The sequence below is a fragment of the Arabidopsis lyrata genome (genome assembly GCF_000004255.2).
Source record: "Arabidopsis lyrata subsp. lyrata unplaced genomic scaffold ARALYscaffold_4, whole genome shotgun sequence".
NCBI classification, from domain to species: domain Eukaryota; kingdom Viridiplantae; phylum Streptophyta; class Magnoliopsida; order Brassicales; family Brassicaceae; genus Arabidopsis; species Arabidopsis lyrata.
The window spans coordinates 18,305,977-18,322,135 of record NW_003302552.1 but is presented as its reverse complement, the minus strand read 5'-3'; the positions used below and the strand labels follow the sequence as shown (position 1 = coordinate 18,322,135).

Here is a 16,159-nt window from a genome sequence, read left to right as displayed (position 1 = left end):
CCACGGGTACGTAGGCAGCCTTCCTTAAGGCGCAGCTACTACTACATCAAAGACCATCATATTTGAAGACAACACAGCCTGTATTGCTCAACTCAAGGATGGCTACATTAAGAGAGACCGGACGAAGCACATTTTGCCAAAACTCTTATTCACTCATGAATTACAGAAGGACGGTCAGGTCAAAGTTCAACAGATCCGGTCAAGTGAGAATTCAGCCGACCTATTCACCAAATCATTGCCGACTTCAACGTTCCGGAAGCTCATTCATCAGATCGGGATGCACGGACTTAAGGATCTACAGTGATGCTCAAATCAGGGGGAGTAATGCGTGTTGTACTCTTTTTCCTTCACCATGGTTTTGTCCCACTGGGTTTTCCTGGTAAGGTTTTAATGAGGCAACATTCCCCAGCGCATTATAGAGATCCCGGTTTAGTATCGGGCACGGTTATGTCTTCCAAGGGGGAGTGTTATAAACCATATGGATGGACTCCATAACCGGCCCACAGCCCATTAGGGTTTTACCTTATTCTCTGTATCCTGCTATTATCCTTGTATATATATCCTTTTTTCTATTAATGAAAGACACAGTTCACAACAGGTTATAGATTATTAAAGGATATCTATAGTTCACATATCTCCTCTACAAAGGTAAGTGAAAACATTTATTTTAATCTTAAGAACTCCTCTCATCATTTGGATCCAAACCGCAGTTTAATCCACATAACCTGTAAAGCCATGTAGATTCATGGAACAATGTAGCCTGCAAAAAAAACATTAGACATTAAAAAGTTAGTGAAGTCATAACAAGTTCATGTAATATTAAGCTCATGATATTTACAAGAATCGAATCCATACGTCCACATCGCTTGCCAGCAGGGCGGTTGCGGATGTTACAGCGTTTGGGAACACCGATTGCGATACCAGGATTGATTCCAGCTTTCTTGGCTAAAGGAGAGAGCATGACAGCACAAAGACAGCGAGGATTGGTTCTAATGAGAGCACCCACTTTGGCACAACAAACCGGTGGAACCTTACCCCTCGGGTTCTTTGTAGCAGGCAAACACGGGCTTAGGCTAGCCGCGGCTTGATTAATTGGCATTCGACCACACTCACCGGCTGCCTCAACGGAAGCCAATGTGATGAGAAGACTCATCAAAGCCACTACAACAAACCTACAACACTTCATGCTTCTTCTTATTCTTCTTGTTTTGATGAGTGTCTAAATTAGTGCTCTGATGATTCTTATATAGTAGTAAGGTGTTTTAGTGGGGTGGTTGTGTTTTGGTGACGTGTACCCTTAAATTGGATGTTTTTTTATTTTTTTCCCATTCTATAATCATTTGGTTTTTGCTTACTTTGATTTAGATTTCACCATCTGTTTCGTGTCTAGTCGTTTGATTTCTTGCGTGTTTATCTTTGTTTCTCTCTTTACTTATCTCTCAGAAAACATAAAACAAGGTTTCAACAACTTTTTGCACTCTCTGAATAAACATTTCACTGTCTATCATCTTCGTTTTAGATCACTTACTTGGTTTTCATTGCCTCAAATTTGACACTAAAAGGATTCAAAATTCGAGCTGAAATTTCTTATTATTGGATATTATAGTAACAACGGAAATGTAGTAAAACAGATCGAAATGAGTAGGCTACAACATTATATGGTTTCATCAAATAAGACACACAAAGAAGAGTTGTGGTTGTTCTCACTGACAGCCGCTCAATCTTGCCCAATCCACAAACTGCATTCCACCGTAGATGTTATTAGCCAACCGTACACCCACGGTGAAGGCCATAGCCGCCGGAGGCAATTTCTTGGCGAAAGGTGATGCTTCGACCACTCTCTCTAGACCATTGATGATTTGATAACGAGTATTCGAAGAAACACTCAAGAATACACCTGCAATTAATTACCATTGTTATGGAGATTAAGATTTAGTACATTGAAAGTAAATAAGGTAGAGAAAGCTAGTATATGTATGTATATATACCCCAGAGAGCTGCACTCTTGATTAGCGGTGGTACCGGGATGTTCTCTTCTGATTTATTTATGTTTCTGAGATAAGAGAGTGTCAAAAGAAAAATGTAAGACAAATCCAAGAACTAAATGACTCTTTTGATTTTAGCTACCAGAAAGAGGTGTGTTACCGTTTCGCAGTCATGATAAGATTAGCGATGCCTTGACCTACGATGCCACATCCAAATCCAACTGCACCATACATAATACCCTGATAAATTGTGAACAAATATTGATCAGCAACAGCAAAAGTTACAGATCAATTGAGACACAGAGACTGAAATTCAATTACCTTGTAGAAGTATGTAGCAAGTCTCTGTTGAGCAGAAAATCTACATCCTGGCCTTTCAGCTTCAAACACGCTGCATAAGATCAACATCCCAAAGTTTATTAACCGAGTTACACAAAATGAGAGATGTAAGTACTATATGAGAATTGAGTAATCTTCTTGAGGGAATTTTACCTGCTAGGAAGCGCATTATAAGCAAAAACCATGCGTCCTAAGAAGCCAGGTGATGCGGATGGTTGACCAAAACGGACATAAGGCGCCAACATACCGACAAGAGCAATGTTAACCACAGTTCCAACCAAAAGATCAGCAACATACAACTCAAACTCCGCCCAGAAATCCTTCCCTCTCTTTTGGACTTCAGCAACAGTGGCACAACAAGAATCAATGACTATCTGAAATTAGTATATCAAATGCTCATTATTCCTTCAATGCAAGCATGGTGTTGCATATCCAATGTGAATGTACAAGAAGAAACTATATTCTAAATGAAAAATATGGCAGGAGTGCCTTACCTCAGCCCCTATTTTGAAGAGGAAAGATGGATCAGCCAACATTCTGTTTCGAAGCATAGCCCATGATCTTATAGCAAACCCAAGCAGCCCAGCTGAGCTCTAAATCCGAAGAAATCGAAAATCAAAACTCTTCTCTAACACTATTATTTCCAGAAGAAAACTAATAAAAGTAATGAAACATGTACATACCTGCAAATCCAAGTACCTAAGGAGAAGCACTTTGCGGATCCCATAAGTCTTAGCAGCTTCCAACATATCAGATGGAAGAGTAGCTCCTCTAGCTTCAGTCTCCTTCATGACCTCTTCAAATTTCAAAATCGGTCCAAACTCTTTTTCTTCGTAGTCTTCGCCTTCCCCATCACCTTCTCCTCCATTTCCACCTCCTCCACCACCCCCATTACCATCACTACCATTAAAGCCATCCCCTACATTACCATCATGATCCAAATTCTCAAGCTGATCAGTTCCCAAGTTTCTAACATTGTCTTTCCCTAAGATACTATCATCACCTTCCCCTTTCGATTGCTCGGTAACTGATACACCAGATTGCGGCTCAACAGGAGATTGAGACATATTAACCATCAAAAGCCTCGACCTTTGCCTACCTGAAGCACCTCTAATCCGCAAAACAGGCACTTTCATAGCCTTGGCCAAATCTCTAAACACAAAGTCTCGATTACAAATCCTTAAAGAAGAGATCTCGTTTCTCACTTTCACAACACTCGAGAACTGAAAATTCATTGCACATCCGGCCATTTTCCTCTTCTGTAAACAGAGCAAAGTCGACAAATAAAAACACTCTTCAAATCAAATCCAATAATGATGAACAAGCTATAAGAAGCTTCTTCCACAAAAAGCTTCTGCAAATACAACAAAAACCCATTAATGTATCAAAAGGAATAAACTTGAGAAAACTACACAAACCCCGAGAATAATGAGACCAACAACACATAACGCAAATTTCAAAGATTGAAACTTTAGCCGATGATGATGAAAACCCTAACCTTGAATCTGTCCTGAAAGAGGAGGAATGGTCCCAACGAAGGAGAAGAAGAGACGGAGACAGTGGTGACTGCAAGAGTGATTAGGGCCGCTGGCGCTTATTTTCTTCGGTTTCACTGTATATATTTCTCTTCAGTCCCTCGCACGTGTTGTAACATCTGCATACGTGTGGCAAACTGAAACCCTTTAGGTTTTGTCCTTATTGCATAGTTTTGTTCCTCTGATTATGAGATGCGAATAAAGTACAATACATAAGTTAAAGACTTAAAGTACGAGATAAAAATGATTCTTGGCAAAAAAAAAAAAAGTACTCCAACAAAAACTAAGAATATCATTGATTAGAAAGATTTAAAGGATTTAAAGATTTTACAATGGATCATAAAATAGTTGTAAAATTTAAAATTTCATATTACTATATTTGATGTCCTCTTTTTGAGTTGGGTTCAAAGTACAAACATGAAAGTTGGAAAATTAAAAGTGTATGAAGGGAAAATTCATGTAAAAATATCATCATAGATCTATTCAGACACAAATAATGCATCCAAGAATCATCACAACATATATTGGTATAAAATATAGTAAAAAACCAAAGGATTAGGATCAAAATAGAACAAGAAAATGTTACAAGTTACAACATCCATCACACACATCATAACCCCAAAGTCCCTCCAGATTAATCCCAAAAGAATAAGAATATATGATTTTTGCTGTACAAAACAAATATATTTTTCTCTTTTAGAATTTTTTTTTAAAAAGGAACACACGAAACAAGAGAAGCCAATCCGAGTGAATGGGTTTATGATTGTCTGTTCATCATAGCTAAAGATGATCCTTGCATCTGACCACCTGAACTTTTTCTATGTGATTGCAGGTGTTTTAATCTTCTGCTGAGGAAATCGATATATGTTCGGAGACGATACCTAACTGAGTTTGTGAGAGACAATGGCGGATTCATAATCAGCGTTGGTGCTTCTATTAAAAGGAATACCAGCAAACGCACTGCTTTCGAATATTGGTTTCCAGCGTTCTCTATATCCCCCATAACCTCCTTAACCTGCAGAATCAACCACAGCCACTATATATGAGAATGAGCATAGACAAAGTTGATTGTTTTGTTTCTGGTTTTGGATTGTTCATCAAATTCTTTGGGAAAAGGCAAAGGAAACTTACTCCCCCAAGTTTTCCAAGATCAAGGGCTGCTTCAAATATCGTCTCCATTGCATCTGGCATTTTTATATTTCCTACAAACAAGTAGATGAAAACCTTTTAAGATCTTTAATACCTCAAAAACAAAGAAGTTTTTTTTTTTCCCAACAGAAAATAAAAAAATACATACCAGGTTCAATACTCTTGGCAAGTTCTTCAGCAAGCTCAATCTCCTGTATAAATTGCCTCTGAATCTGAGAGGATATCTCCTCTGATCCATCATGGCTGAGATCAGTGACTTTATCAGAACTGTGGGTATCGTGTTTCAGGCTGCTACTTCTTAGTTTGTTAATGTCTTGGCTTGGGCTTCCTTCCAAACCTGAAATTGCCTGAGTATGACATATGTGCAGTGCTTGTTTCCAAATTGCTAGAATCGCCAATTGGATCGAGAAAGCTTCTAGATGTTTGTCAGATTCAATCTATACAAAGAATCATGAAAATAATTTACTCAGAAACTCATGATGGACAATGATTTCACGATGATAATATGTGACTATCTACAGACAGTGTAAAGTTTGGTTACCCTTTCATGAACTAGTTCTGCAATCGATGCTGCACATTTTCTCAGAGACCTGATTCTTGTCAGGCTGTGAGTTGATGGCTGTTCAAAAGCATCCCCAAGATCCAGAGACCCATGAGAAGTGCTCGGGGCAGAGTTCTGACTGTCCAGGCTCCCAAACCGACCAATGCTGTTGCCAGTAGCACCAATTATTGGCATGGGAGCCGTTGAACTTATGCTTCTGTTGAATAACTCTACAGGGGGAGACTGAGACTTGAATGGAAAATTATAAGGCTTCGAAGAACTCGATGAAGATGATGGCATATCCACTGGTGGTCCAGATACGAGAACGAAATCTTGATCCATGGAGTCTTGAGAATCATCTACTGCAGAACTGACATATGTGAGAAACAGAACAAGAAAGCTTTGTCATTCTCTAGGGTGGATAAAATAGTAGAGATTCAGTTACCTCCTCCTGGAGCAATAAGTGATCTGGAATCAGTCAATCCTGTCGGTTCCCTGCGGTTTCTCCTATCCGAATTTATTTGAGTTTCAAATCTAAATCTATTGTTTTCCACTTTTTGGTCGACACTACTATATCCAGAAGTAAATTCTGTATATTTTAAAGGACTAGATTCCGCTTCCTTTCTCTCAATTTTGGTATCGACTTTAAATCCAGAGGACGACTTCATTGAGGATGTCTTTTTCAAATATGAAGGGCTCCCCTCAGGTCCACTAGAATCATAATCTAGAAGGAATGGCAAACAGTCATCTTGAGAACTTTCTTCCATGTTTCTCGAAGGACTGCTCCCAGACGAAAGAAAACCGTCCATTGTTCTTAATCCTAATCTACTCCTGCAGCACAGATATTTTCATCAGTACAAATGTTTGCATAAAATAGAGAAAAGCATTAGCCCCGACAACTGTCACATCTACCTTGAGAAATCATATGACTGCCTGTCCGAAAGGAAAGGGTGATTAAAGAACTCTTCAAATGTCAAACGTTCCACTGCGAAAGACAATATATTCAAGAATGGCTTGTAATGGCATTGGATACACACAGAGTAGGACCATGCCCTTTCGTATAAAAATACGTGGTGTCGGAGATGACTAGAGCATAGTATAAACCGATATTCAAATCATAACTCCAAGTTCTGGACAAATCCGCAACTCCCGTTGATATGAGTTACTCGGAAAGTTAGGACAGTCTTAGACTGAAATAGCAACAGTACAATTTCTGTTTTTAATTAAGCTAATCAAACAAACAACTATGAACACGGTACAAATTAGAAAATGTTTGAATCGCCAATCCAACGTGGCCACAATTCAATAATTTCACATTTTTAGACCAACACACATGCCAATAGACAGACCCTGGGGCATATGCGTCTCATGCAAAAGAATAGTAGTCTCTACTTCTTCAAGCAGAATTAGTGCTGACCTGGATTACGGCGCAGTAACTTCTGACACAGGTCTATGCAGTCCAAACTTAAATCTCTGCAGTCCCCTGGAAAATGTAATCCGGTTGATCTTATAATGTTTTGGAGCAACTGTAAACACAAGATGGAGAATGTATTAGTTTTAAGCACCAGAATACAAACACATACATAATATAGAAATCAATGAGACAGAAAACAAAACCTGAATTTGGCTGTTTCCTGTAAAAGGGGTTCTGCCTGTCACAAGTTGAAATAAAATAGCACCAACACTCCAGAGATCTGCCTGTGTATTAAGCTAGGATTGTAAGGAGACAATGTCAAGAGAAGGGTCTAGGTAGCTTAGTAAGAGAAAGGTCTGACCTTTGCATCGTACTTCTGAAGTTGCATGATCTCTGGGGCCATATACAATGGTGAACCGCATAAAGTCTCTGCAAGCCCCCTAGGTTGCAACGATCTGCATTAAGAAAAGAGTGATGTTCAAATTGGGGGAGGGGTATAATAAGTTTAATCCCCCAAGAAAATAATGAAATTACCTAGAAACTCGACAATATACATTCAAAAGCAGCTTGATCCCATTGAAACCTTCTCTAATTCATTCATATTACACTCTTTGATCTAGTAACAAGGGGTGCTGATGACAATACCTTGCAAATCCAAAATCAGCAATCTTCAGATCTGCATCGTTTTCATCTGTGGATAGAAGAAGATTCTGTTTCAAAAACGAAAGAACCTTAGGAATTAAATTTCAACAAAGATGGAATCTCTAAGACTCTACCTCTGCTAGGACAAGGAAACCCTTAAGAAACATATCCAACTAAAAAAAAAGAAAACATGTTTTCTTGGAAACTAACAGAACAACATTCTACAGCATCCTTTCATCATTCGGAAAGTTGTATCATTTAACAATGAGATCAACTAACAAACTAATCTGATTAACAAAAAAAACACCTGATGCACAGAAGATCATTGAAAGGAAAGGAATGAGAATCAAACACACCTGAGGCTTCAAATCTCGGTGAATAATATTATTGTCACGAAGAACTTGTAAGCCGGCCGCTGTTACATAAAAAAATCGTCTAAGATTACAAAACATGTTTCTGTCAACCAAAAAAAAACAACAAAACAGAGAGTAAGTAAGTGTCAGCAGAATTTACCTAACTGCTGCATGAAATACTTAGCAGTAGCTTCAGGGACAATCCCATGTCTTTGGACATACACAGACAAGTCACCTCCTTTGCAGTACTCCAACACCAAATGTACTTTCCCAGGAGACTGCATCACATTGCCCAAATCAGAACAACATCAAACTTGCAAAACTAAACCCAAATTTTGTTCCACAATTCAAAGCTAACCTCAATTAAAAATTCTCAGCTAAAAAAGATGAGAACCGACCAAAAAAGATGAAAACTTTAAATTAAAAAAGAAACCTTGATCATGTCGATCATACGGATGATGTTAGGATGATTGATCCTCCTCAAGATAAAAATCTCAGACATGAGACTCTCCTGCAGCTTCTTGTTAAGCCTATCCATAGCGATCTCCTTGATAGCAACCTCAGTACCGTCAACGCGGTGCCTCGCTTCCCAAACAACAGAGAACGAACCAGACCCGATTTGACGACCCACCAAGTAGTCACCAACGACCCGACCCGTGAACTGAGCCATTGTTTTCTCCGAGAAACCGGCGCCGAGAATCTAGAGGATCGAAAAGGTCGGAGCTTTTGGAAATTGAGCTGAGAAAGAGGAATCTTTTGGGAATTTCACGACCCGTCGGGTTGAAAATGGATTCGGATAATGAAGAGAGAGATAGAGATAGAGATAGAGATAGAGAGAAGTTAGTGAAATTAAAATGTTTATTCTTAAGAATCTTCTTGCTTTGGCCGTATATTTTGGCTTATACGATAAGATCGGGATATTAATTTAATACTTAAGACTAATTAATGTCATTGTTAAGATTATGTCATGGTTATATGGGAAAATGGTTTGAGATTCCCAAATTTGGTTGCTTTTATGTTTTGATGGAGGAGGAGATAAATTCAAAGATTGAGGCAGGAATGGTAAATAAAGCGGAAATATGTTACTTTTTTTTTTTTTTTTTTTTTGACATCTTTGGATCGATAAAGCCCGATCCATAGCCAATCTCTATTACGCGGGGTAACGCGATTTAGTGGAGTCGAACTCCGGTGGGAAAGGCGGAATCAAGTGGACTTAACCACTTGACTAAAGGCACATCCCCATGTTACGGTTCTATTATGCTCATTTGTTTAAATGTAACTTGTATGATCTTTGTCGAATGATTATTGATGTTAGTTTAAGGGGTATTAAGGTTCCTGAAATTATGTGTTTGGCATGCAAGCGCTAAATATAAGAATCCCAAAATAACACTTGCAAAATTTCAGCTTAAACCGAAAAGATTTCACAGTCCATGTCACTGTGGTGTATATATCCAATATTTTTTAAACATTTCATTGTACCTAACTAATACTTCAACTTAATTATCAAAATATTTTCGTTCCTTACCTTTTGAAATTGTTGAGTACGGTGATTAGTAGCTATTTAGACTTGTTTTAATTGATCTTTAATCATTAACTAGAATTTAACCCGCGGTACACCGCGGGGCTATATTTGTTTTTAAGAAATTTTTATTTTTGAAGATTAACTGAAGATATAACATATTAATTTGTATTTTTAAATGTAATAAATATCTATGTATTATTTAGTGTATGATTAATATTTTTAGGTTTAATTTAAAGTATAGGTACGAAAACATACAATTCATTAAGTAACGATGTATGGCGGATTTAAAAAATTTGAAATGTTTGGTTGTTTTGGGATTTTAATATGAAAATATTTAAAGTATGTAGGAAATGTTATGTATGTGAATAAAGGATTATTTGGCTTTGTTTTGTTTTGTTCTAGTATATATAAAGAGAAGAAGACCATTTCCGCGGGACGATTTGATTTCTAAAATTTGTGATTTTTTAAATTTTATGAATATGTATTATATATAAAAGTTTGCAACTTGTTTCATTTTTGAGACATTTATATTTTATAATTTATAATTTTCATTAAGTAACGGTATACCGTGAGATAATTTTTTGTTTTATATAATTTTTAACTAAATCACGCTGATTCGATATGTCTAATATGGGTGGTGTTAAAAAAAAAATTTAATTTGTACTGAAGCAACGGGTTAATGATATTATTGATTCAAACCCGTCCCGCCATATAATCTTGTTCTTCAATATAATTTGTCCCGTGTTATTTTAATTTTTTATATGTTCAAATATTCATAATATTATAATTTTTATTTATTTGAATATATCAATTCTAATATTTTAAAAAAATGAAAAGTTTAAAACTTACACTCTTTCTATATTTTTAATTTAAAATTGACACTCTTTATATATGCACTTCTAAAATATTCTATGCATTTCAAGTTATTAATAAAAAATTAAAAAAATTGAAATCAATTAAAAAACAAATCTTTGTTAATAGGAAACCAGAACCTTTATTAATAGGAAACTGGAATCTTTAAAAAAAAAAATGAAAACCAAATAAATTGACATCTCATTATTACTGATCTTTCACATGTAAATCAATTAAAGAGTTAGAATAAATATCTATATATATTTTAAACAGGGATAATCTCTTTTAGAAAAGATAATATAACTTTCCATGTTTTGATTTTGGCGAGGCGAATTAAACACACCACCACCTCATCGCCAGCATTCTGAGAGGCATTCCAAAGGGATTCAACAAATATCTCTTATAGAGTATATGGTAAACGTTAACCACTACTATGTAAAATGCTTATTAATATAAAATATCAAAACACGTAAAAGATAAAAAAAAAAAAAAAAAAAAAAAGGAAGAAAATAATTGGTAGCAGATTTTTTGAAACAAATATGATGTCCTAAGCAATCTTGCTAACCCGAAATCTGATAAATAAGCGTTGCATTCATCATCTAGGAGGATGTTGCTTGGTTTAACATGGTGAAGCACCCGTGGGACACATCTGAATTTAGTAGCACTATCATAAATATCAAATTTTATTTTATATGTATTTGCAATTATAAAAAAAAAAACAAAAAAAGAGAAGGAGAACGTACATACCATCGTGACAGTAGTTCTCCCAAACTTGTCTTTATTTATAAGGAGAGGGAGTGTGTCAAGCAATTTAGGTTTAACAAAAAAAATATAGAAAACATAAATGATATTGCCATTTAGTATCTTAACAAATTAATTATTTATTTTTATCTTAACGATTTTGGTATTACAAAAATATTTAAGGAAATTAAACAATGTTGCGTTTGGAAATATTTAACATTAATTCGAATATTTGAGATTTTAAAACAGAAAACGGAAAAAGGGGTGAAGACTTTTCAATTAGGATATTTCAGCATTAATGTTATTCGTATTAGCATATCTGTATTAAAAATCAGTATCTTACTCAAATATATTATTAAGGGTTTTCGAAATTTAAGGAAAGTAGGATATGTAGGATTTAAAATTTTTTGATATTGCCATAATCGTTTTGTTTAAAGATTATAACAAATCTCGTTTATTTATTTTTTATGACAGAATTAATTCAAGATCCGATTGCAAAAAATCCGGGTCAAAATAATGAATTAACCCGACCCACCAATGGCATAAGTTGTAAATACTTCTCAACTTCAGGATTTATTTGCTAATTGTGATCCAAAAATGTATATATAGATTTTTGAAACAAATATGATGTCCTAAGCAATCTTGCTAACCCGAAATCTGATAAATAAGCGTTGCATTCATCATCTAGGAGGATGTTGCTTGGTTTAACATGGTGAAGCACCCGTGGGACACATCTGAATTTAGTAGCACTATCATAAATATCAAATTTTATTTTATATGTATTTGCAATTATAAAAAAAAAAAAAAAAAAAAAAAAAAGAGAAGGAGAACGTACATACCATCGTGACAGTAGTTCTCCCAAACTTGTCTTTATTTATAAGGAGAGGGAGTGTGTCAAGCAATTTAGGTTTAACAAAAAAAAATATAGAAAACATAAATGATATTGCCATTTAGTATCTTCACAAATTAATTATTTATTTTTATCTTAACGATTTTGGTATTACAAAAATATTTAAGGAAATTAAACAATGTTGCGTTTGGAAATATTTAGCATTAATTCGAATATTTGAGATTTTAAAACAGAAAACGGAAAAAGGGGTGAAGACTTTTCAATTAGGATATTTCAGCATTAATGTTATTCGTATTAGCATATCTGTATTAAAAATCAGTATCTTACTCAAATATATTATTAAGGGTTTACGAAATTTAAGGAAAGTGGGATATGTAGGATTTAAAATTTTTTGATATTGCCATAATCGTTTTGTTTAAAGATTATAACAAATCTCGTTTATTATTTTTTATGACAGAATTAATTCAAGATCCGATTGCAAAAAATCCGGGTCAAAATAATGAATTAACCCGACCCACCAATGGCATAAGTTGTAAATACTTCTCAACTTCAGGATTTATTTGCTAATTGTGATCCAAAAATGTATATATAGATTTACTTTTGAAAATTGTTGATAATTTGATGATTAATGAAATTATTAACTTCAAAGAAATGAAATTATCATCTTTTTTGAAATTGAATTAGCTCCATAAATCACTCTTAGTCATCCTTATCAATTACTTTAATTCGAGAATTCGCTTTTATATTTTGATTTCACTTCGTTATTTTTAATTCCCGTTTTGTTTGATTTTGAATTGTACTAGTCTTTTGCTATTTTTTTCCTTTTGTTTTGCTTTGCTTTTTAGTTAATTTTGCTTGTGTTAGAAAAGTAAAATCAAACTCTTGTTAGCTTAGATTAGGTGAACTTGTGTATTCTTGATGGGTTAATTGATTGTTCCTTGTGGTTCAACCCTAAGTACTAGATTGATAAGATCATTAGTACATTATATCAAGAATTTAATTGTTAAAACGCAACATCACACATCATTGGCGACGTACGACAAGACTGTAAGCCACACGGCTAGTCTGGATACACAATGCCGAGTTCAATGCCGGATTAACCATCAATGGAACTCCACCGGCGTCGGCAACCACTTGGGCCTTGATCTTCTTCAACATGTGGACGGATTCCACGATCATGACATTCGCCGCCATTTTTTTTTTTTTTTTCTGAGAAAGGTACTTTTTATCAAAAAAAAAAAGTGTGAGAGTTTGTTTTCTTGTGTTTAATTTGCTTGAGAATGAAAACATAAGCCTAACTAAGGAGGGCTTATATAGCCAAAACTTCATGTATCTGAATGTGACATATACAATATTGACCACCGGTTCTTTTTTATTTATTTACTAGATTTGAACCCGCGGTACACCGCGGGGCTATAATTTTTTTCAAAAAATCTAAATATAATTAGTTTTGTTTATTAATAGAGAGTATAATAAAATATTTCGACCTATTTTATAAATGTACCATCCATATATCTATATTAATAATTTTGAGTATATTAATTGTGTTTTAGGTTTAAATGGTATATCTATATATACACTTAAACGACATTTGGCTTTCTTCTTCTTCTTGCCTCAATTTAGGAGAAAGATTTTTCTTGCGGTACACCGCGGAGCTATTATTTTTTTTATAAAAAATTTCTCCTTAAACTTCCAAATCTAGATTTTACCCGCGGTACACCGCGGGTCAATTTTTTTATAACTAAAAAATTATTTTGCAAAATTTTAAGTTGTATTTGTTTTGTTAATATTGTTTATTTTGTTTAGTGTTTCTGATTTTATAATTAAATTTTGATTTTTAATTCTAGGATTTCATCCATAGTATATTGTTTAATATTAATATTGATCTAAACCCGTTGCACCATATAACCCCGTCCCGTAAAATTAAACATCATTTGTTATTTTTTTGAATAATATTTTTATCCACTACGGGTTGCAGGTTCATGCGGATAAGCCCGTAGAGAGTTGCGGGTTTGCGGATCCACCCGCCAAAAGAGAAGCTATCTTTTGAAACCCTTTGTTTTGTTTAGAGGTTTTAAGAAAATATCTAGGCCTGGGCATTCGGGTACCCATTCGGGTTCGGTTCTTTTTTTTCGGGTATCGGGTCTATTCGGGTAGGGGGTCAAGACCCATTCGGGTATTCTAAAAATTCGGTTCGGGTTCGGTTCGGGTTCGGGTCGGTTCGGGTATTTTAATAAAAAAGCAAAATATCCGAAAATAACCAAAAATACCCGGAATATTTTTGGGTTCGGGTCGGGTTTGGGTTTTTAACTCATATATACCCAAATCTAACCGAAATACCCGATTTCTTGAAAATACATTGGTTACTCTTTACCCAAATATAACCAAAAATATCTAAAATACCTAATATATTCGGTTTTATGATTGTAATTTTAGGTATTTCGGGTATTATAAAAATAAAAATAACTAATATTTTTAGGTGTATATTTGTATTCGGGTACATTCGGGTATTGGATTCGGTTCGGGTTCGGTTCGGGTTTTTTTCGGGTAGGAGGTTAGGACCCATTCGGGTATTTTTAAAAATCGGGTTCGGGTTCGGTTCGGGTATTGTTCGGGTTTTTCGGTTCGGGTATTCGGTTCCGGGTATTTTGCCCAGGCCTAAAAATATCCCTAAAAAATAATTTTCATTATATGAAAAAAAGAAGTAGAAGAAATTGTAGTATCAACATTCCCGATTTTTACATCACTTTTTTTTTTTTTGTCATCTGGATTTATTATTTATTGCAAATTCTGAGAACTGTTACAATTAATTTTTTTTTTGCAGATAAAAATCAGAAGTTAACTAAGTCGAGATTTTTAAAAAGATTGTGTAGAGATTTTTGGTAAATTGTTGAGAACATATTTGATTTCAGAATCTTTACTTAAATAGATAAGGAAAGATTTTGTAGAGAATTTTGCTAAATATATGAGAAATGAATTTCAATTAAAAATCTTTACTTAAATAAAACAAATCTAAATAATTAATGCCAGTGGCATGTCATTGTAAATACTTCTCAACTTCAGGATTTATTTGCTAATTGTGATCCAAAAATGTATATATAGATTTATTTAGTCAAAGTAACAAAGAAAAACAATTTAATAAATAAATAAAAGAGCATAAATATATAACATAGACCAATTCTGTAATACATTATTTCATCTAGATGTTTCATCGATGACTATACAGTATATGGGAAATGAGCTTATACCAAAGTAAACATTTAATCTCATAGACCATGGAAAGGCCTTTTTCAACCTCAATTATTTGCTGGCGTGTTTTTCCAATCCAAACTATGATCCCCAGTTGATTTCAACCCAAACCCAAAAATAATTTAAAATCGAAACCTGAACTAATGCAAATAAGCCGATTTCGACACGACGCGAAACGGTATTAATTTAAAAGTTAACTGTTGCTCAATCTTGAGTAATTCTCTCTCTACAGCATTCAACAAATCCTGAAAATAAAATCAAATAACTTTGAGAACTGTTAATTTCCGAACTAACATTATTTCGCGTCGTGTTGAAATCGGCTCATTTGCATTAGTTCAGGTTTCTATTTTAAATTATTTTTGGGTTTGAGTTAAAATCGACTGGAGATCATAGTTTGGGTTGGAAAAACCCGCCAACAAATAGTTGAGGTTAAAAAATGATGTTTTCCCCCATAGACCATTAACTAACTACATATACCATGGTAATAGCATTAGCATACTACCAATGATGTAGTTTAGATAATTTTTTAAAGCCCAATTAGAACATCGAACGGTGCAAGTTTTTAGTTATTTTGACCTTAAAGAAAGTCACCTAATTTATGTATACATGACATCTTACTTAACGATGAGACTAAGTCACAAATTGAACAACGAAGAACAATTAATCCAAATATGACAAGAATGTTAGAAATGTTTGAATTTTCAGACTTGTTTTATTGTCCTATCCATGATAATGTATGCACAGGACAGGAATCCGTCAAGTAGTGTTTGGACTTTGGAGGCTCACAAAATAGGAGGGAAATACTTTAGATTGCATAAGTTGGCGTATTCTACAGAAGTCAACTCTTGTTTTCTTTTAGAGAGTGAAAAATTGTTGAGTACATAAGTAAATAAGCCAAACGTGCATAAGTTAATATTATATTTGTAGGTGTACTATTATGAATGGATAATCATGATCGACAGAATGATGACATATGGCAAATGAATG

The 16,159-nt window shown here is 34.6% G+C and overlaps 3 protein-coding genes across 9 annotated transcripts; all 3 read right to left on the bottom strand.

Moving 5' to 3' along the window:
• Positions 1-588: 588 nt before the first annotated feature.
• On the bottom strand, positions 589-1,247 carry LOC9315779 (non-specific lipid-transfer protein 1). Its single transcript, XM_002879666.2, has 2 exons — positions 856-1,247; positions 589-760 (listed from the first exon to the last, which is right to left on the bottom strand). The coding sequence occupies exons 1-2, from the start codon at positions 1,184-1,186 to the stop codon at positions 744-746; spliced, it is 348 nt and encodes a 115-aa protein (XP_002879712.1). The 5' UTR covers positions 1,187-1,247; the 3' UTR covers positions 589-743.
• Positions 1,248-1,562: 315 nt separating this feature from the next.
• LOC9315778 (protein RETICULATA, chloroplastic) lies at positions 1,563-4,011 on the bottom strand. 2 transcript variants are annotated; one of them, XM_002879665.2, is made up of 8 exons: positions 3,823-4,011; positions 3,008-3,583; positions 2,819-2,917; positions 2,478-2,698; positions 2,307-2,376; positions 2,146-2,225; positions 1,989-2,053; positions 1,563-1,897 (listed from the first exon to the last, which is right to left on the bottom strand). In XM_002879665.2, exons 2-8 carry the CDS (start codon positions 3,572-3,574, stop codon positions 1,704-1,706), a joined length of 1,296 nt encoding a protein of 431 aa, XP_002879711.1. In that variant the 5' UTR covers positions 3,575-3,583; positions 3,823-4,011; the 3' UTR covers positions 1,563-1,703. The 2 variants fall into 2 exon arrangements, with proteins under 2 accessions (XP_002879711.1, XP_020883475.1); XM_021027816.1 differs by having other exon boundaries at positions 3,008-3,678; positions 3,823-3,976.
• Positions 4,012-4,368: 357 nt separating this feature from the next.
• On the bottom strand, positions 4,369-8,890 carry LOC9315777 (serine/threonine-protein kinase ATG1c). Of its 6 annotated transcripts, none has more exons than XM_002879664.2 (13): positions 8,392-8,890; positions 8,119-8,236; positions 7,962-8,020; positions 7,609-7,673; positions 7,325-7,418; positions 7,167-7,247; positions 6,967-7,075; positions 6,462-6,534; positions 5,995-6,380; positions 5,550-5,911; positions 5,157-5,445; positions 4,991-5,061; positions 4,369-4,874 (listed from the first exon to the last, which is right to left on the bottom strand). In XM_002879664.2, exons 1-13 carry the CDS (start codon positions 8,626-8,628, stop codon positions 4,617-4,619), a joined length of 2,202 nt encoding a protein of 733 aa, XP_002879710.1. In that variant the 5' UTR covers positions 8,629-8,890; the 3' UTR covers positions 4,369-4,616. The 6 variants fall into 6 exon arrangements, with proteins under 6 accessions (XP_002879710.1, XP_020883470.1, XP_020883474.1 ...); XM_021027811.1 differs by having other exon boundaries at positions 5,550-5,908; positions 8,392-8,799; XM_021027815.1 differs by having other exon boundaries at positions 7,498-8,020.
• Positions 8,891-16,159: the final 7,269 nt, after the last annotated feature.

Excerpts from the sequence above, each read along its gene's own strand:
- LOC9315779 (XM_002879666.2), bottom strand. The coding sequence starts at position 1,186 with ATGAAGTGTTGTAGGTTTGTTGTAGTGGCTTTGATGAGTCTTCTCATC.
- LOC9315778 (XM_002879665.2), bottom strand. The coding sequence starts at position 3,574 with ATGGCCGGATGTGCAATGAATTTTCAGTTCTCGAGTGTTGTGAAAGTG. Across the intron at positions 2,918-3,007 it reads TTAGGTACTTGGATTTGCAG|AGCTCAGCTGGGCTGCTTGG; the intron begins GTATGTACATGT and ends CTTCGGATTTAG. Across the intron at positions 1,898-1,988 it reads CAAGAGTGCAGCTCTCTGGG|GTGTATTCTTGAGTGTTTCT; the intron begins GTATATATACAT and ends AATTAATTGCAG.
- LOC9315777 (XM_002879664.2), bottom strand. The coding sequence starts at position 8,628 with ATGGCTCAGTTCACGGGTCGGGTCGTTGGTGACTACTTGGTGGGTCGT. Across the intron at positions 7,674-7,961 it reads ACCGAGATTTGAAGCCTCAG|AATCTTCTTCTATCCACAGA; the intron begins GTGTGTTTGATT and ends TTTTTGAAACAG. Across the intron at positions 5,446-5,549 it reads CAGAACTAGTTCATGAAAGG|ATTGAATCTGACAAACATCT; the intron begins GTAACCAAACTT and ends TTCTTTGTATAG.